This window comes from Carya illinoinensis, chromosome 15 (assembly GCF_018687715.1).
Source record: "Carya illinoinensis cultivar Pawnee chromosome 15, C.illinoinensisPawnee_v1, whole genome shotgun sequence".
NCBI classification, from domain to species: domain Eukaryota; kingdom Viridiplantae; phylum Streptophyta; class Magnoliopsida; order Fagales; family Juglandaceae; genus Carya; species Carya illinoinensis.
In genome coordinates, this window is record NC_056766.1 from 43844946 (window position 1) to 43865424 (window position 20479).

The 20479-nt window shown below is 37.7% G+C and overlaps 2 protein-coding genes across 4 annotated transcripts; both read left to right on the forward strand.

The window, feature by feature from the left end:
- Positions 1–4303: 4303 nt before the first annotated feature.
- Positions 4304–15633, forward strand: LOC122296021 (DNA replication licensing factor MCM5). 2 transcript variants are annotated; one of them, XM_043105402.1, is made up of 18 exons: positions 4305–4666; positions 4765–4908; positions 5206–5385; positions 5470–5568; positions 5654–5790; positions 5892–5997; positions 6401–6535; positions 6608–6685; positions 6911–7015; positions 7164–7255; positions 7337–7469; positions 7860–7955; positions 8238–8329; positions 8412–8502; positions 14244–14353; positions 14844–14973; positions 15074–15175; positions 15434–15633. In XM_043105402.1, exons 1-18 carry the CDS (start codon positions 4382–4384, stop codon positions 15515–15517), a joined length of 2199 nt encoding a protein of 732 aa, XP_042961336.1. In that variant the 5' UTR covers positions 4305–4381; the 3' UTR covers positions 15518–15633. The 2 variants fall into 2 exon arrangements, 1 of the variants encoding a protein (XP_042961336.1); XR_006238362.1 differs by lacking the exons at positions 14844–14973; positions 15074–15175; positions 15434–15633 and adding an exon at positions 8654–8708 and having other exon boundaries at positions 4304–4666; positions 8412–8623; positions 14167–14312.
- A 466-nt stretch (positions 15634–16099) lies between these two features.
- LOC122296024 lies at positions 16100–20389 on the forward strand. Of its 2 annotated transcripts, none has more exons than XM_043105407.1 (9): positions 16100–16330; positions 16459–16516; positions 16649–16757; positions 16956–17064; positions 17547–17598; positions 17688–17834; positions 17942–18053; positions 18899–18995; positions 19295–20389. In XM_043105407.1, exons 1-9 carry the CDS (start codon positions 16239–16241, stop codon positions 19749–19751), a joined length of 1233 nt encoding a protein of 410 aa, XP_042961341.1. In that variant the 5' UTR covers positions 16100–16238; the 3' UTR covers positions 19752–20389. The 2 variants fall into 2 exon arrangements, with proteins under 2 accessions (XP_042961341.1, XP_042961340.1); XM_043105406.1 differs by having other exon boundaries at positions 16104–16330; positions 18869–18995.
- Positions 20390–20479: the final 90 nt, after the last annotated feature.

Here is a 20479-nt window from a genome sequence, read left to right on the forward strand (position 1 = left end):
TTTCTGTCTCAGACTCTCATAGTGGCCCAAGCCATCGGCATCCTCCTCACATAGAGGCACAAAGCTCTTCACGGTGTCCCAGGCCATTGGTCTCCCCCTCTCTCTTCTTCTAGAGATCTTCAACCAGCTCAAAGCCTCAACCCAGGGATCTTCACACAAAGGTAACACCGTAATAGATTAGCCCACCCTTGGCAACTTGCAGAGTCACATTTTTCTGTATATAGCTAATTAAGTTGCAATATATATATATACACAATCAAGTTTAATTTAGCATGTGAACGCCTCGGGATAGCTATAGAATCACAAGGGGAAGCACATGGGAATTAGACAAATTAAACTAAGAAACAACGAAGACTGCCCTTGTAGAAATTCCCAGCTAGATTATGCTCCAGTGTCAAGTTTGATTATGCATGCTGAGTTGTTAGGCTTCTCATTTGTGTGCGTGTGTATGTTGATCAGCTTTTTGATCTGTAAATTAAAACTCTATTTATTGTATTTGAGGGCAAATCCAATCCCATGTGTGCGCTTGTGTATGCTAATAAGCTTTTGATCTCTCTGAGAAAACTCTCACATACTAGTGGAAAAATGTGCTTCTCAGGTTCTTAATACAACCAGCAAATGTAACTTAATTATTTCAGTGTGCCAGACATCATGAGTAGTGGAGGATTAGCTAACTAGGCCCTAATAATTACTACCCATTTGATTTTGCTTATTTATTTGAAATGAGTTCTGAACTATCATGCATGGGTAGAGCCAAAATAATATTAAGGTCCCATGAAACTGATCTTTAAGCCCATTTTAAGTTTCTGAGGATCTAATTAACCCATACAATGCATCCATACCTCATATATATTAGTTAACGAAAATATGGAGATAATAACAAGTCAAATGTAAGTACTAGTGGTAGAGGAGAAAAATGTTGAGCTGCGTTGAGTTCAATTTTTTATGAATAATAGTGAGTTGAGTAGTGGAGGGAGTCATGTAGAGCCCATCTAAACTGAGTTTAAAGTGTGTTTGGATGTTAATATGAGTTTATTACTTTTTTATGAGAAATTGAAAAAGATTATGGATCCCATGTATAAATATGTTTAAGTTGAAAAAGGTTTTGGGCCCCACGTATAAGAAAGTTTTGAAATAGGATGAGTTTAGTAATTTGAGAGTTGGGTATTTGGATGTTAGACTCAGCTCAAAATTAGACTGTGCCCAGCTGAGTTTGGGAACTAAATGCAGTTCTTAAAGTCAAATTTCAAGTGTCCTAGTCCTAATTAATCTGTTTAAGTTCACGATTTTCAATCCAACACTTAGATATATAGTAATCACCACCACTAATTAATGAATATTTGAGATGAACAACGTACAATATGTTCTGTTAGTGCTTATTGATGCATGCATTGATTTAATCTTTTATTCTTCATCCTGCCATTTCATTTGTATTTTAAAGTGGTATACATTTTATAGTTTCATAGACAACTTTGTTTGTTGTTAACATTGTTAACATATTTTCTTGAAAATGACGATTTGATTGACTTTAACATATTAGACTTGAAAATGGTTGAGAAAGGATGTCCCTACTAGATGAAACTATACTTTTCTTATATTTGAGAGTGCTCTTTTCTATTGTAGTGCCTTAACCATTTGGAGTTAACTGATTTCAATTTTAAGCATTGTCCACCAAAATTTGAGTAGGAAAAAATAGAGAAGGTTAACAGTTTATTGGGAGTATTTTATGATGTCATTTGTGACTTTTATGGAACCAAATATCCTGTAGCCAATTTGTACTTTTCAGCATTATTTTTAATTTGTTTGACATTAAATGAGCACTCTGAAAGTGAAGATGATTATATGAAGAAATGCCTTGTCAAATACTTGCTAAGTTTGAGAAATATTAGTTTGAGTTCAATGTGTTGTTGGCTATAATAGTTATATTAAATTCTCGTTACAAGCTTTATTTTGTTGATTTTTCTTATAAGAAGCTTTATGGAAATGGTTTCCTAAAGTATTCTTATTATTTGAATTGTAATTTTGGACTTGTAGTTAATTTTTTTATTTTTTATAAATACTATTTATATTGTAATATTTATATAAAATCAATTAGGTCAAACAAGTTAAAACGGGCCTGTTCAACTCATTAACATAAATTGGTCATGTCAATCTATTACGTATTCACTAACATGTTTGAAAGATGTGTTAAAAGGTGGGGCGTCACTTTGAGAGGCGACTAAGGAAACTATTCGTATAAATAAATTGTGTCTATTCATATATTTTAATTTTTTAATAGTTAAGAAAATGACTATAAAATTACATTTGAGTGACTCCTCTAAAAATATTTAGTATTAGCATCTCAAAAGTTTATGTTCATATTTTTGCATTTTAAAACTTTTTTGTTTAAATTTAATTCAGCATGGCTTAATTTATTATAAAATATATATAGGATGATGATGTCGTGGGGGCTAATTGGAGGGCGTAAGAGCATTCACATTCTATATCCCAAAACACCACTTTCTCTATAATTTTGAGGTTTATTTTAGGATTTTGATAAAAATACACCTTACATCCTAATCTCCATTTTAAATAAAAGGTTTACCGTTAGGGGATGATCCGTGGTTTCCAAATATAGAAAATTACTATTCATCTCTTAAACTATTTTTTGTCAATATTTTAATTTTAATATATAAAATAAATTCTTTTTCCAATTATCTACATTTTTCCTCATGTTCATATTTGTTATAATTTTAAATAATAATTTTAAAAATATTATCATATCCACAAAAATATTTAAATTTTTGTTTAAAATATTCACTAAAGTAATAGTTCAAAATATAATAAAAAATATTTAGTAGTTAAGTTTGTAAATGGAAGTGAAAAAAAAAAGTAATAAAGAAATAATAGAGAAATATTATTTTAATAGAATAGAGAAATAATATAGAATGAAATGTATAAGGTTTTTGAAAGATGAGTAAAATTTAGAAAAAAAAATTAGAGAATGTACTTTTTAACTAAATTGTATGAAATTTTAGAGGGAATTGGATGTGAATGCTTTAAAACTCTGCAGAAGCTACAGCCTACTCACAGAATAATATTGAGTTGGATTTCAACAAGAATATGGCCCGTTTGAATATAGAAATAGTTTTAGCTCATCTTATTTTATTTTATCTTATCTTATTATTATAATATTTTTAAAATTTTCATACAAAATATAATAATTAATTCAACTTTTTCAAATCTCAAAATAATAATAATATTTTAATAATATTTGATTCAACTTTTAATTTCCATTTAAACCATATCCTCTCATCTCACTATTTTAACGGGGCCTAAATCTACACCCCCGAAGATCCATCCGGAGGTTGGAATTTTTATTTTTTGACTTAATGATTAAGAAAATAATTTTTAGATGATATTGCGATTTTTTTAAAAAAATTAAGAATATTAAAAATACAAATAAAAAAATAAAAAAGGTAACTTATTGGTAGCAATGCTACACCCTCAGTAGGTAGACCTATAAATGAACCAATTTGTTCGATAACCCGCTCGGTACTCTTCCAGTTAAATTTAAATCGAACTCGATTTGTGAAAAAAAGGCTCACCTGTGAAAGTAGTTATCTGCTTGATTAGTAAATGACATATACTCGACAAAACTTGACTCAATTCGACTAAAGAAATACTTATGTTTATATATTGAATATACTTCATAGTTATATTTTATACTTTGTATAATAATTAATCAATAAGATTTAATAGTTTCATATATTAGTATATGAAAACCATATATGAAATAGATATATACTATTATATTATATGTATGTATTAATAATTTTTGTAGACATATAATATATTGTTATTATGGATAAATATCAACTAATTAGATATTAATTATTTATAAATTTATAAACTCTTAAAATTTAGAGCACTGTTACACAGCAGCCCCACACCCAACACACCAGTGTAAAATAACAGAGGGTAAAATAGTAAATTTACATTTTTTAATATTGTGAAAAAGTGTGAGGCTGCTGTGTAGATTTATTCTAAAATTTAATACAAGTCCTACTGGTTAGCTGTATAAATTTAATATTAGATTTTTTTTATTTTATATTTATCTAATTTATTAAATAGATTACAGCCCTTGAAGCACGGTTCGACACTTCGACTCAACTCCGCTCGATTACAGCTCTTGAAGTACGGTTCTTTCAGGATTACATATAACGCACGTGCTCTCTCACACGTGACCAGTGCCAAGTCATCCTACGTTTCCCGCCAATTATTTCCCGCCAAAAAGGTGAAACACCCACTATGCACTCCTCTGCCCCTAGCAGGACGTCACTCGACAGTCGACGCTACCCAATTTCTCCATCTCCAGAGACGCAGAGAGAGTGGGTGAGAAATGTCAGGGTGGGACGAGGGGGCAGTGTACTACAGCGACCAGGCTCACTCGTGGCGCGGCGGCGGTGAAGACCACGATCCGGAGGCGGCGAGCCGACACTCCGTCCTCCAGAAGTTCAAGGAGTTCATCCGTGGCTTCGAGACCGACAAGAATGTTTTCCCCTACAGAGAAAGCCTCGTCCACAATCCCAACAAGTCCCTTCTCGTCGACTTGGAAGACCTCGATGCCTTCGACCCCGACCTCCCGGCCTTGCTCCGCTCCTCCCCCGCCGACTACTTGCCTCTTGTATGCTCTCCAATTCCTTTTCTGTTACCAAAACTGTCAACATTTTTTCTATTCCTGATGAGCAAATGGCTGATTTCGTATGCGTGTGTTTTTCGTAGTTTGAGACGGCCGCGGCGGAGGTATTGGCGAGCTTGCGGTCGAAAGTGGCAGGAGAGACAGGGGAAATGGAAGATCCGGTGACCGGGGACGTTCAGGTCTTGCTGACGTCGAAGGAGGATCCGGTCTCGATGAGGTTTCTTGGGGTGAGTGTGGACTGTGGATTTTTATATTCTAATTTATGTTTGGTTGATTTCTAAATTGAGTCAGTCAAATGAAACAGAATAAATAAACGGACCTAATGGCCTTTGATTGGAGGATTTCTTTATTGAATGAGATGTGGAAGTTAAAGTTCTTATTTCTTTTATCTTCTTTTATATATCGTACCCAATGGGGCTTTAGGGTTTGTTTTGGTTTTTCTTATTTTACGGTTTCCTTAATTTTTATTAGAATTGTAAAGTTCTATTTTTTGGTTAATTTGAGGTTTTTGTTGCGGGTGGCAGGCTCAATATATATCGAAACTTGTTAAAATAGCTGGGATCACTATAGCTGCATCTAGGACTAAGGCCAAGGCGACATATGTGACTCTTATCTGCAAGAACTGTAGAAATTCAAAGCAAGTTCCTTGTCGGCCAGGCCTTGGTGGTGCAATTGTCCCTCGCTCTTGTGATCATATCCCTCAGGTTTATTTCACACCACTTTTTACAATTTCTCACATTTGTGTGGTTTTGAGCTTATTTGATGCTAGTTATGGGGGATATTTGTAGCCGGGAGAAGAGCCATGCCCACTTGATCCATGGCTTGTGGTTCCAGATAAGAGCAAGTATGTCGATCAACAAACCTTGAAACTGCAGGAGAATCCAGAGGTAAGGTTCTAATCTTGATGAAGAAAAGTTAATTTTTTAATTGCATTTTTTACATAATTGATTGGTATTTACTTCGTGTTTGCAGGATGTTCCAACTGGGGAGCTTCCAAGGAACATGCTTCTATCCGTGGATCGCCATCTTGTTCAAACAATTGTACCTGGCACGAGATTGACAATCATGGGTATTTATAGTATCTATCAAGCTGCCAATTCCGCCACATCGTGAGGATTGATACAGATTCAAATGAATGTTTTGCTATATGGATGTGTACCATGACTACCGTGTTTCTTAACTGAATTTATTTCAAAATGGATTTATGCAGCCACAAAGGAGCAGTTGCGGTGAGACAACCTTATATCAGAGTTGTTGGAATAGAAGAAGCAAATGAGGCCAACTCCCGTGGTCCAGCTGCTTTTATGCCGGAAGAGGTTAGTCTTGAACCATCGTGAACAAATTGGTTTAAGCTATATCCGGCTACAGAATTTTTTTCATCTTCTGTATCAATAAATAATTGACAGCTCAGAATTCTGCTCTATGTGTGACAGCTTTTTTGTACTTGGAATTTTTATATGGTGTATGCTATTTAGTAAGAGCTTATAATAGATGCCCGTCAATATAAACCTTTTTGGTGGCTCATTTGTCAATGGAACAAGATTACAGATGGAATGAAATTGAAAGTGCCTCCATTAGACTCATAACATTTTCCTCGAATTTGTTTTCTTCTGTTTTTGGTTAAATATTTGAACTTTGAGATTTGATTCTACAGTATCTTTGTGCATTGTACCAAGAACTGATCATGGTTGCTTAAATATTATAACACTTGAACTTCAGATAGAAGGATTCAAAAAATTTGCTGCAGAACCCAATGTGTACAAAAACATATGCTCAAAGATAGCTCCCTCTATATTTGGTCATGATGACTTGAAAAAGGCTGTGGCTTGTCTGCTGTTTGGAGGGTCAAGGAAGGTACATCATGAATTGTTATATTTTCATATCGATATGATCTATTCACTGCATAACCATTTTTTCTGTATTCAGAATTTGCCCGATGGTGTGAAATTAAGAGGTGATATCAATGTGTTACTTTTGGGGGACCCATCTACTGCTAAATCACAGGTTAGTTGTATACGCATCTGTTGGTTCAAGAGCAAAGTGGCTCATTGAAAGCTGAGTTTTCTCGTTACCTCGTGTCTTTAATCCCTCCTTAGGAACAGACATCTCCACTTAGATATGTACCTTTTGAGGAGTCGTACTAATCATACTTTATGATAATGCATGCTCTTGCTTTTTTGCTTTTTGCCACTCAAGGGAAGGTGCTGATTTTATGATCACCTTATACAGTTTCTCAAGTTTGTTGAAAAGACTGCTCCTGTTGCTGTTTATACTTCAGGAAAAGGTTCTTCAGCTGCTGGTCTTACGGCTTCTGTGATCAGAGATAGTGGTTCCGTAAGTTCTTGAACTCTTTTTTCAGCAAGCAAATATATTATGTTATCTTCAGCATTATCTTGCTATTGCCAAATCTTTTTAGTGGATTCATTTTTTTCTTCCCTTGCTCAAACAAAAACTCTGATACGTATTCGACTGTGAACTACAGCGCGAGTTTTACCTCGAAGGAGGAGCCATGGTTTTGGCAGATGGAGGGGTTGTCTGTATTGATGAGTTCGACAAAATGAGACCTGAAGATAGGTATTGTTAATAAGAAGTGGATCTTACTGGACCTTTAGTTTATCTAACATGGCAATAATGTTTAAACATTATGTGGCATAGGGTTGCTATTCATGAAGCCATGGAACAGCAAACCATATCAATTGCTAAAGCAGGAATAACAACGGTTCTTAATTCTAGAACTTCAGTGCTTGCAGCTGCTAACCCTCCTTCAGGACGTTACGACGATCTTAAGGTCCAAATCCGTACATTCTGTTTGATATTTATCATTTTCTAAAGGCATACTCATAATTTTGGGTTAAGCTCCTCTCTAGTTGTGACTATTGTCCAATTTTCTCTGATTTATGGTGCACTTAAAAGACATTTCGCTGGGAGATTATCCTACACATAAAAGCGCTATGGTGTTTGTCACCGTAGACTCCATTTTCTGTTGATGCCAAACACTGGCCTGTCAGCTGTGACATTAAAACCCTGTTGTCACTGGGACCTGATTTCTTCATAAATAAAACCCACAAATCATTAGTAGCCACATACTTGACCTGAATAGACAAATAGTCCACTGCAGAGGATCTTAACCCCGTTATTTTGCACTGAGAAGCTAATAAAAATGTTCACCTTCTACCAGACTGCACAGGACAATATTGATTTGCAGACAACAATTCTTTCTAGATTTGATTTAATCTTCATTGTGAAAGATATCAGGATGTACAGTCAAGACAAGGTAATTACCACTTATCTTGCCCAGTTTTAAGTATTTCATTCCTGGATGTACTTTGGCCACCCTGCAAAGAATTTCAATTATCATGTCTTTCTAATTGCATTTCAAGAAGCAGCCTGCATTCTACACAAAGAGTTGTTAAACACTAAAACCTTAAAATGATTCTCGACATAACGCTCATTATAGACACCATAAAAGCTGATGAAAGCAAGTATTTGTTCATGTGGATTCCAAATGCCTCCGTTAGTGAAAGCAGCAGCCTGATCCAAAGTTTTTTCTTGACAGATTATAGCTAGTCATATCATAAGAGTCCATGCATCTGCTAATGCAGCCTCAGGTGAAAGTAGAGTTCCTAAAGAAGAGAATTGGCTGAAGAGGTATACAGTGTGAAGTAGGTCATACAAATTCTTCATGTTGCTTTGTCAAATATTGATACGGGTTAGGATGCAATGTTTGCAGGTATATACAATATTGTCGAACTGAATGCCACCCACGTTTATCAGAATCTGCATCTACATTACTTCAGAACAATTATGTCAAAATTAGACAGGTATTTGTGCTGTTCAAATCATATATTAAAGATGATTCAGAACAATTATGTCAAAATTAGACAGGTATTCGTGCTGTTCAAATCATATATTAAAGATGAGCACTCTGTTGCATCAAAATAAATATTTGATGTTCTTTCAAAAAAAAAAAAAATATTTGATGTGGCACTATATATGAGAAAAGCTAATTGTTTGGTCTGTTTCTTAAGTGTTGCAGATGGAGACAAAGAAGTAAACGGTGCATGGCACCGTTTACTATTTTGGCATGTTAGGCACCGAAGGCACCGTTCGGTGCTTTTGTTAGGCACCTCCCCACCTCTTCCTAAAATCATGCAGCAATTTGCTGCATAGTACTGATATGCTCTCCTATAAATAGGAGAGCTTAAGTGAGTATCTGAGTGCAGCAAAGGAGCACAGAAGAGAGAAAATAGAGAGCTGTGTGTGTGCAGACAGTGTAGAGAGTGGGTGAGAGTTTTCTATAAAAATCGTTTTATAGTGAAATTACAGCAGCTGTGGACGTAGGCAATTGCCGAACCACGTTAAATTTCGTCCCTCCTTTATTTAGAATCGTCTCTGTGTCAGAACAGTTCTCAACAACTGGTATCAGAGCACCGGTTCGAGCTGTCCGAAAATTCAAGTTGTTCAAAATTAATTTTTGACAACTCCACGGTATTCCTCGCGTCGAGACGAATCCGTTGCCGCAAACGGAATCGAAAAAGGAGGTCGGACGAGGCCACACGCGCCCCTAGAAGACCGGCGCGTGCATCTGCTGCAGCTCACGCGCCCCCACGCGCTCTGGAGGTTGAAGACGCGTGACCCACACGCGCTCACGCGCCCCCACGCGCGCCAGAGGTTGAAGACGCGTGAAGGACACGCGCCAACGCGCCCTAGACAGGTTCGGCGCGTGTAACACACGCGCCTCACACTCCCCCACGCGCACAGTACTGTAGGCGCGTGTTCCTCACGCGCCACGCGCTTGCCCACGCGCACTGTACAGCGCGTGTATCTCACGCGCCAGACAGATCAGAACCGTCCATTTTTTCAGATCTGTTTTTGGCTAGATCTAAGCCATTCGGAGTGCAATTTCGACGATCAAATAGTGCTTTCCAACTATTTGGATCATTCCGGACTCATCCGTACGGTCGAAATTTTGATATTCGGCGTCAGTATATTGGATCTGAACCATCCACGTGTTGCAGATCATTTTGGGCTAGATCACGTCAGTTGGAGTTCCATCGCGACGATCAAATAGTGCTGACAAACTATTTGGATCATTCCGGACTCGTTTCCAGCTAATTCGAGTATTTCAGACGTAACGGTGATCTTTGTTTAAATTTGAACTCATGGCTGGAGAAGAAGCTAAAGGTGCTGGTATCGAGAAATTTGACGGTACAGACTTTGGCTACTGGAGAATGCAGATAGAGGATTATCTCTATGGGAAGAAACTACATCTTCCACTCCTAGGAAGAAAGCCAGATGACATGAGCAATGAAGATTGGAGTCTCTCGATAGACAAGTGTTGGGAGTCATTCGACTAACACTGTCAAGATCAGTTGCACACAATGTGGTAAAGGAGAAGACCACGGCGGATTTGATGAAAGCTCTATCGGATATGTACGAGCAGCCATCAGCCAATAACAAAGTGCATTTGATGTACAAGCTATTCTACTTGAGAATGGCAGAAGGAACTCCAGTTATTCAGCATCTGAATGAGTTCAACACCATTATCAATCAATTAGCTTCAGTGGAGATTGAATTTGATGATGAAGTACGTGCACTAATTGTTCTGGCTCAATTGCCAAAAAGCTGGGAGGCCATGAGAACAGCTATTAGCAATTCTTATGGCAAAACAAAGATGAAGTATCAAGAAATCCGGGACCATATTCTTAGCGAGGAAGTTCGCAGAAGAGATACAGGAGAAGCATCAACTTCCAGTTCTGCCTTAAACCTCGAGACGAGAGGTAGAGGAGCTAGTAGAAGTTCAAATCGGGGCAGATCGAAATCCCGAAGAGGCAGAAGTAAATCAAGGTCCGGAAAATAAGTACAGTGCTGGAATTGTGGCAAGACTGGCCACTACAAAAATAATTGCAAAGAAGCAAAGAAGAAGAATGAGCATGACTCTGTTAATGCCACAACAGAAGATCTCCAAGATGCCTTACTTCTTTCAGTCGACAATCAAATTGAATCTTGGATATTAGATTCAGGAGTCTCGTTCCACACTACAGCACACCGAGAAATCATGCAGAATTATGTCACTGGTGATTTCGGAAAGGTGTAATTAGCAGATGGTGAAGCGTTGGAAATCGAAGGCATGGGAGATGTACCAATCAATCTGCCCAATGGAAGTGCATGGTTGCTACAGAAGGTGCGACATGTTCCTAAGCTCATGAGGAACCTGATTTCTGTAGGACAACTTGATGCTGATGGGCATTCGGTACTATTTACCGGTGGCACATGGAAGATAACAAAAGGAGCTATGGTAGTAGCTCGAGGCACAAAAACAGGTACTCTATATATGACTTCAAGCATTAGAGATACTATTGCAATTGCTGATGCAAATGCCAACCTATGGCATCAAAGGCTTGGTCATATGAGTGAGAAAGGAATGAAAGTACTATTATCCAAGGGAAAGTTACCAAAGTTGGAATCAACTGATTTCGACATGTGTGAAGGTTGCATTTTTGGGAAACAGAAAAAGGTTAGCTTCCTGAAAAATGGTAGAACTCCAAAATCTACAAAGTTGGAGTTGGTGCACACAGATTTGTGGGGGCCATCCCCGGTCGCTTCTCTTGGAGGATCGCGGTGCTATGTTTCCTTTATTGATGATTCAAGCAGGAAAGTATGGGTTTATTTTTTGAAAAATAAATCTGACACATTTGATACTTTCAAGAAGTGGAGAACCATGGTTGAAAATGAAACAGGCTTGAAGTTAAAATGTCTGAGGTCAGACAATGGAGGAGAGTACATCGACGGAGGGTTCAAAGAATTATGTGCTGCAAATGGGATTAGATTTCAGAAGACTATTCCCGGGACACCGCAGCAGAATAACGTAGCTGAACGCATGAACAGAACTCTCAACGAACGTGCCAGAAGCATGAGGCTGAATTCAGGATTGCCTGAATGTTTTTGGGCTGATGCAGTTAACACTGCAGCCTATTTGATTAATCGGGGACCTTCAGTTCCCTTAAAGTTCGATCTACCAGAGGAAGTCTGGAGCGGAAAGAAGGTAAATCTTTCCCATTTGAAAGTTTTTGGCTGTGTATCATATGTTCACATAGATTCTGCTGATCATAACAAGTTAGAAGCCAAATCTAGAAAATGTTTTTTCATCGGTTATGGTGATGAAGAATTTGGCTATCGATTTTGGGATGATAAAAATCGCAAAATCATCAGAAGTAGAAATGTGATTTTCAATGAGCAGATTCTGTACAAAGCTAGGTCACAGGTTGAACCTGAGAAGCAGCCAAAGAAACCTGAGGTTGTTGACTTTGATGTTACTCGAGTCAACACTGATCAAAACGAGGATCAAGAGAATGATGATCCACAGATCGAACAACGTACACCACTCACTGTTATTCGAAGATCTTCAAGGACGATCAGGCCACCACAGCGGTTCTCACCATCTCTATACTACATCTTGCTAACAGATAGTGGTGAACCGGAAAGTTATGATGAAGCTCTACAAATTGAAGATTCGATCAAGTGGGAGAAAGCCATGCAAGATGAGATGGAGTCACTGATGTCAAATCAGACATGGGAGCTAACTAAGCTTCCAAAAGGCAAGAAGGCTTTGCACAACAAATGGGTGTACAGAATTAAGGAAGAGCACAATGGTAGCAAGCGCTACAAAGCCAGAATGGTCGTAAAGGGGTTTCAACAAAAAGAAGGTGTCGACTACACAGACATTTTCTCCCCAGTTGTAAAATTGACTACGATCAGGCTAGTGTTGGCAATTGTGGCTGCAGAGAATCTACATCTTGAGCAGTTAGATGTGAAGACTGCATTCCTTCATGGTGATTTGGAGGAAGACATCTATATGCACCAGCCACAAGGATTCTCAGTGAAGGGAAAAGAGAATCTAGTTTGCAAACTGAAGAAGAGCTTGTATGGCCTAAAACAAGCTCCACGACAATGGTACCGGAAGTTTGACAACTTCATGTGCAGTAATGGATTTACAAGACTGCAGGCTGACCATTGTTGCTATATGAAGAACTTTGACAACTCTTATATTATCCTACTGTTGTATGTGGATGATATGCTCGTTGCAGGGTCAAGCATCGAGGAGATCAATAAACTGAAGAAGCAGTTGTCAAAGCAATTTGAGATGAAGGATTTGGGTGCTGCAAAACAAATCCTTGGTATGAGAATTATTAGAGACAGGTCTAATGATACTCTCAAGCTCTTGCAGGAGGAGTATGTAAAGAAGGTGCTCAAAAGGTTTAACATGGACAAGGCGAAACCAGTGAGCACACCCTTAGCTAGTCATTTTCGACTAACTAAGGATCAGTCGCCAAAGACGGAGGAAGAGCAAGAATGCATGAACAGAATACCCTATGCATCTGCTATTGGTAGTCTTATGTACGCCATGGTCTGTACAAGGCCAGATATTGCACAAGCAGTGGGAGCTGTGAGCAGGTACATGAGTAATCCAGGAAAGCAGCATTGGGAAGCAGTTAAGTGGATTTTGAGATATCTATAAGGCTCTTCAGATACGTCACTATGCTTTACAAAAGCAGGTTTAAAACTACAGGGATATGTAGATGCTGATTTAGCAGGTGACGTTGACAGCAGAAAAAGTACTACTGGATTTGTGTATACGCTGGGTGGTACAGCTGTATCGTGGGCTTCTAAGTTACAGAAGATTGTTGCTCTCTCAACTACAGAAGCTGAATACGTTGCTATAACTGAAGCAGGGAAGGAAATGGTTTGGTTGCAGTCATTCTTGGAGGAATTGGGAAAGAAGAATGAAAAAGGCATTCTGCACAGTGATAGTCAGAGTGCTATTTTTCTTGCAAAGAATCCAGCCTTTCATTCCAGAACAAAACACATACAGTTGCGATACCATTTTATCCGATCTCTTCTCGATAGTGGATAGCTGATACTTGAGAAGATTCGAGGAGCAGAAAACCCAGCAGACATGTTTACAAAAGTAGTTACTGTTGACAAACTGAAGCTGTGTATAGCTTCAGTTGGCCTCCGTACTTAAAGGCATGATTTGAAGTTGCTGTGATAATTGCTATGAAGATATGTAGACTCATTTGTCTCCAAGTGGGAGATTGTTGCAGATGGAGACAAAGAAGTAAACGGTGCCATGCACCGTTTACTATTTTGGCATGTTAGGCACCGAAGGCACCGTTCGGTGCTTTTGTTAGGCACCTCCCCACCTCTTCCTAAAATCATGCAGCAATTTGCTGCATAGTACTGATATGCTCTCCTATAAATAGGAGAGCTTGAGTATCTGAGTGCAGCAAAGGAGCGCAGAAGAGAGAAAATAGAGAGCTGTGTGTGTGCAGACAGTGTAGAGAGTGGGTGAGAGAGTTTTCTGTAAAAATCGTTTTATAGTGAAATTACAGCAGCTGTGGACGTAGGCAATTGCCGAACCACGTTAAATTTCGTCCCTCCTTTATTTAGAATCGTCTCTGTGTCAGAACAGCTCTCAACATTAAGTTCCCTTTCCAAGATTTAACTTCACCGAGTGGCTCTAGCATCAAAATTGACCTCATCATTATGACGATTCCTGCAGGACATGAGGCAGCAAGCAAATGAAACTGGTGAGGCTGCCGCAATACCAATTACTGTAAGACAGCTGGAAGCTATTGTAAGGTTGAGTGAGGCTCTTGCAAAAATGAAACTGTAAGTGTTTGTGTAAAGCTTGATATCTTTTACATAATATATATCGTTTTCTCTTGACAATGATGCTCAGAACATCAAGTGGTGCCATGTAGCACTAAATTGGGCATCAGCACTCGGCTGTTCTTGATCAGTTTTTGAGTGGTTGCATTCTTGAAGTATAAACCATTTAAAATGACTTGGAATGGTCACTAAAAGGCATGTTTTGGTATTTTCTTGGAATTCCTTAACTACAGCATAAAAATTACTATTTAGATCCAGTATGTTTTCAACTATCAATAACTATGAATCAAGATATATTGTGTTAGATTTAAATGCTAGGATTCTTAGATAACCTTACCCACTTGATAACTAGTCACGGTATGTCTAATGTTAATACATTAAATTTGTCTGAAACTGCCCCCTTCCACCACTTATTTTACCTTTCTTGTTTGTTCCACTGTTCTATATCTCTGTGACTCAACTGTTGTTTCTCTCTAAACTACAATATCAGATCACATGTTGCCACTGAGGAGAATGTGCAGGAAGCTATAAGACTTTTTACAGTTTCCACCATGGATGCAGCACGGTCTGGAATAAATCAACAAGTGAATCTCACTGCTGAGATGGCAAATGAGATTAAGGTCTGTCAGAGACTATGACCTCGATACTCCATATTCTAGTTTTTTAATTTTCCTAGCTCCTTATCAATTTGTAGTTTATTGTTCTTTTTCCTGACAACAGCAAGCAGAAACCCAGATAAAGAGAAGAATAGGGATTGGAAACCACATATCAGAAAGAAAACTGATAGATGAGCTTAGCAGAATGGGGATGAACGAATCTATTGTAAGTATCTCATCTTATCTTACACTATATGAATTACCTTTCATTGGTGTGACATGTGAGTTCCATTGGACCTACAGAGATTCCTTGCAAAAGCAATTGGTTTGATCTTTTGTTTGTACCTTCAAACTCAGCGCATTTTGAATAGTTTGAAACATTCATTCGTTTACCGTATATGTTCCAAGTCCTTTAATTTTGCATGGACAAAATCTGTAAAGAGTATTGATATTGGTTTTCATTGATGAATATTTATCTTTGTAGGTGAGAAGAGCTCTTATAATTATGCACCAGAGAGATGAAGTTGAATACAAGCGAGAAAGGCGTGTAATTCTTCGAAAAGCATGACCAATTGTTATGTTATCTTAATCTTTTTTAGCAAATTATTGGCACTGATTAAGAGAACTGATGTAAGGTGGTGTTTTTTCATATGAAAAATTGGTTTCAGTTGCCGAGTTCCATAAGCATCCTAGCAATAACGAATTGCTGTAGTCCATTTGTTCAAAGTTTACTGCCTTCGGCTTCTATGGTGATCATCAACTTCTTGCTCTTTCAAATTAGTGCCAGAATTAATAAGCCTCTTATTATAGAGGATTCTGAAAATGACAAACGGCTTCAGAATCAAATTTACCCCAACTTAAAGATCAACAGAGTTCAGTCACTTCACTTTTTTAAGGATGTGAAAGTTCTCTGGACGGCTAAAATTGAAACTACCCAGTTCGGGGAAACAAAAAAAAAAAAAAAAAAATGGAAACTTGTACCCATAAAATCCAGATTGTCTATGGCAATAGACAAGATGGTATATGTTGGGAGCATGGAGAAGATGAAGCTTGTTTCACAGATTCACAACCTCTCAAATCTTAAAATTGTATTAAATTATATTTACTGATATATCAGCTTTTAAATTTAAATAAATGAATTTTACTTAATAAAAATATTTGAAATGTGATTGTACCGAAGAGAACAAAATTCACAAGGAGATTAGGAAGTCCAGGCTACCAGCGGCTAAAGTCCTTTCCGCTCTCCTTCTCCACATAGCACAACAGACCCGAAATCCTAAAACCCTAGGATGCTTCTCTCCCCTTCCAGCCTCTGTTACTGCCATGCTCTCCATACCAGCAGAGGCACTTCATCTGTCTCACTCTCTCAACGCCCACTCAGGTACCTTGCATCTCTCTCAAGAAATCTACCATACTCCAAATTCGTCCTTTTCTTTTTTTTTTTTCCTTCTCTCTCTCTCTGAATTCTTACATGAAATTTGTTTTTTCTTTTGGCTTTGGTGTGAAAAGATTGGCAGTGCTTGGCGCTGGCTTTGCTGGCCTCTCCGTTGCTTGGCACTTGCTACAAGTAACTCTTTCCTTCTTACCAATTCTAACAAAGCGCATTGTTATTCTCAAACTAAATAAAAGATAAAATAAAACTTGTAGATATTTATGGAATTTATTGATTTTTTTGAAAAAAAAAAAAGATTGTTTGCAGGAAAGTCCTAAGGATTTGAGGCTACGCATTGACATATACGATGAAGTTGGGATTGGCGGAGGAGCTTCGGGAGTTTCTGGCGGTCTACTACACCCTTATTCCCCTAAAGGTTCGGCTTTTTTTTCAATTATCGTCATATGAGCTGCAATATTATTTCTGGGATTTTCATAAGTTTCAATTTTGTTTCTTCACTGATTTTTTTTTTTTTTTCCAACATCGTAAATCCTTCTGTCCGTCCAAACTAATGCTACTATTTAAATGGGGGTGCTGCTAAATGGATTTCACAGTTTTTTTGTTCTTTTTGTAGGCAAGCTGCTCTTGTGGGGTGCTGATTGTTGGAAAGAGTGTTTAAAGCTTTTGAGCATTGCGGAAGCAGCAGTTGGTCAAAACTCTTATGGTTTCATAGTTCGGAGAAGGTGCCTTTCTCACTGCGTGCAATTTGTTTTCTATGTATATTTTTGGTTGACCTTTTAAGGACAGACAAATTTTGGATCTTTTTTCGCTTATTGTATATGATGTTAGCACTATTATTTAACTGAACGTAGTTTAACAATCAAGCAGTTCTCTGGCATGCAAAATAAGCATACTCCAAGGTGCAATGGACATGTGCTCATGATTTTTCCTTATCCTTTGTGTCGGGATGGGTTTGATCAGTAAAAATATAGTGAATTTCTGAAATTTGAAAATATTTTTGTCTCACTAATGTGTTAAACTAAATAGAAGTTCTTCAGTTTGATTTTACTTTAATGCTCGTCTTGGAAGCTTAAAGAGTTGGTTGAAGTTCTCATTTCTTTGGTTTTTTTTCCCTCCTATGCTCTATTCAATTAACTTTTGCACATTTCTTGTAAGAGAAAATTACTTTTGCACTTTGCTATCCTTCTGATGAACACTTTTCCAGGGGCATCTTGAGACCAGCAATGAACATGAAGAATCTTCTTATATTGAACGATGTAATTCCATACACCCTTTTCAAGTCTAATATATTAGTAATTGATCTTAATTTTGTAATAATATCTATAATTTTCATTTATGTCATTAGAATGCTCAGAATTGCCTTGCCAGTTGCAGAATAGAGACCGTTGATAAGGAAACTGCTCAAAATCTTGTACCCAAGTTATGTATGCCATTTGAATCAGCCTTCTATATGCCTGAAGCTGTAAATATCCATCCCCAACGCTATCTCCAGGTCTGAAGAATTAAGCCTTTGATTATATTTTCCTTCTAGGAATATATATATATATATTTTTTTTTTTATCTTTATACCATCTTAAGTCCTCATTGTCATTTTGTTAGGCACTCTTCTTAGCATGTGAAAATTTGGCGAAAGAATTAACAACTTCTGGCTTTGGAGAGAGAGAGTTATGTTTGCATAAGAAATCTATTCACAAACTTCTCGACTTTGAAGGTAATCACTCAAACTTCCATTTCAATCTTTTTAGGCTCTTTTCATGTGTTGATTGACATGTAGGTTTCTGATACATAGCAGTAATGCCGCTAGAAATATACAGCTGATTAACATGGAAAATTCTATAGAACAGCTGTCTTTGATAAGCTCAATCTTCAATATACAAACATTCTCTCTCATAAGACCTATAAAAAAAAATAAAAAATTCTCTCTCACAAATCTTATCACTGTCTCCCTGTTTTATTCTCATACAATCTGCTGTATGTGGTGCATGTATCATATCCTTGTCCAATGTCCTTGTTAATGCAACATGCTATGTTTGGGAATAATAAAAAATGAAGTATCATGTATAAAAGGCAATTTCACTTGCTGATTGGACAAGATATCTTATTGAATCTGACAGCAAATGATACCTCTGTATGAAGGTAGGCTTTGGCACTGAAGGAGACTGACTTGATTAGTTTTTGAGGACTCAGCAACTAGATTTTCTTATTCACATTTTTCACTTGTAATCATCTAAATGTAGAACTACCTAAAATGGTGACTACAGTCTTCCCCTAAAATCTGTCTCAACAAAGTTAAATAGCTTGGGAAAGGTATCCTCTAACCAGTTTATTCCCCATAATATTGAATCCTGAACATGTGAACTGAGCACAGTTAATTGAACTAGATAAACTCAGATAAACCTATATTAAACATCAAATTTCTGTTTCAAGTGACTAATCCTGGTGGAATCTCATTATTTACAAGCATACTTTGGTTTAGAGGATTTATCTCTACATTTAGTGGTTAATGGGTATTGAATTTGTCTTTAGGGGAATATGATGCGGTGATAGTATGTCTAGGTGCCAAAGCAGATTTGCTTCCAGAGCTCGCAGGGAAGCTTCCTTTGAGGACTTGCAGGGGTGTTGTTGCTCACATGTTACTGCCTGCTGATATGGGGTAAAAGTTATCTTATGTCTTGTATATTCTGCCAGTGTTTCAAATTATATGAGCCCCATCGGTTTGGATAACTCAATTGTGGTACCACCAAAAAAATCATATTTCACAACATTAACAGGACCGTATAATGGATTTCTGAATATTTTGATCCTTTTCACCCCCCCTTTAGTGTGTACTGTGCTCTGTATGAATTACTATAGACACAAACATGAATTGCATTGCCAATTTGGCATTCAAATGCTTTCCTCAAACTTTTTGCTCTTTGTGCAACACTCATTTTCTTGAACACCGTCTTCCAGAGAAGATTATCCAGACCATAGCCCCTCAATACTGTCAGATGCATGGCTTGCCTTCCAGGGGCCCCGTAGTTTATATATGGGCTCAACATGGGAATGGAAGTCAAGAGACTCCTCACCAAATGTCTCAGATTATGAATCCTCAAGTGCTCTTGAAGACCTCATACCAAAGGCCTCTTTGGTTTATCCATCTATAAAGGATTGGGCTTTCAGTGGAGCAAGAGCTGGTCTGAGGGCAATGCCACCTCTCACGCCGCATGGATCACTTCCGCTGTTGGGTTGTGTCAATGATGTTCTCGGTGGAAATCGTACTTGTAATTACTGGTTATTTGGAGGACTTGGTTCAAGGGGATTGTTCTACCATGGTTGGCTTGGAAAACTGACTGCACAGGCGGTGCTGTCCTCCAATGAAGAATTGATTCCATATGAACTAACCTCCTGGAAGAGAATAAAGCAGTGATTCAATGTTAGCACTTATCTGAAGCATTCAAATGGGTAGAACTTTGCTACTGCCTACTGGAAATTTGGATTGCAGTATTTTGCTCGTCTTGTGCTCTCTTTGTGGGAGGGTAAGAAGATGAGCAATTTCTTTTCAGATTCGCTTTCTAATCATCCAGGAGCTGACAGCACCCAAAAATGAAAAGCGATTCTTTTGTTTTGTGAAGTAAAGTCCGAGCGAGGCAGATGAGCTGAAATTCACCCATTTCTTCACACAAGACTCGGGAGTGGTGGCACACCTCCTTGTGACATGGGACCACAACCATTTATACAACCATGTTTTAAAATGATGATATTTATGTAAAGTGATGTTATTTTTATAAGTTATTTTACAAAAATATCCTTAATTTAAAACATAGTTATAAAAAGTTATAAAAAAATATTGAATATGTATCATTTTCCAAGATCAATAACCCAAACCAAGAAACCCTTCTGTTGTATCGTTAATCTATTCCCACATCACTGTAATTTTCCTCTTGGGAAGGGATCCGGTACCCCTCACAGGCCATTAGATTCTTTTCTCTTCTGCCCTTCTCCCCTTCCCCTTTACATGATGCATGTAAGATCGAAATAGAAATATTCGACTCCTGAGTTCAGAACTTTCTTATTTGCTTATTAATGTCAGTGACCAAATCACCCCCCAAAACGCACACGTTCATACAGCGAGTAGAGATGGATTACCTTGGATGA

What these genes read in the sequence shown, in the direction of transcription:
- LOC122296021 (XM_043105402.1), top strand. Translation starts at nt 4,382, where the DNA reads ATGTCAGGGTGGGACGAGGGGGCAGTGTACTACAGCGACCAGGCTCAC. An exon ending in TCTCGATGAGGTTTCTTGGG is followed by an intron (nt 4,909 to 5,205) that starts GTGAGTGTGGAC and finishes TGCGGGTGGCAG; the next exon opens with GCTCAATATATATCGAAACT. An exon ending in GACGTTACGACGATCTTAAG is followed by an intron (nt 7,470 to 7,859) that starts GTCCAAATCCGT and finishes ACCTTCTACCAG; the next exon opens with ACTGCACAGGACAATATTGA.
- LOC122296024 (XM_043105406.1), top strand. Translation starts at nt 16,239, where the DNA reads ATGCTTCTCTCCCCTTCCAGCCTCTGTTACTGCCATGCTCTCCATACC. An exon ending in ATCTTCTTATATTGAACGAT is followed by an intron (nt 17,599 to 17,687) that starts GTAATTCCATAC and finishes TTATGTCATTAG; the next exon opens with AATGCTCAGAATTGCCTTGC. An exon ending in ATCCCCAACGCTATCTCCAG is followed by an intron (nt 17,835 to 17,941) that starts GTCTGAAGAATT and finishes TCATTTTGTTAG; the next exon opens with GCACTCTTCTTAGCATGTGA.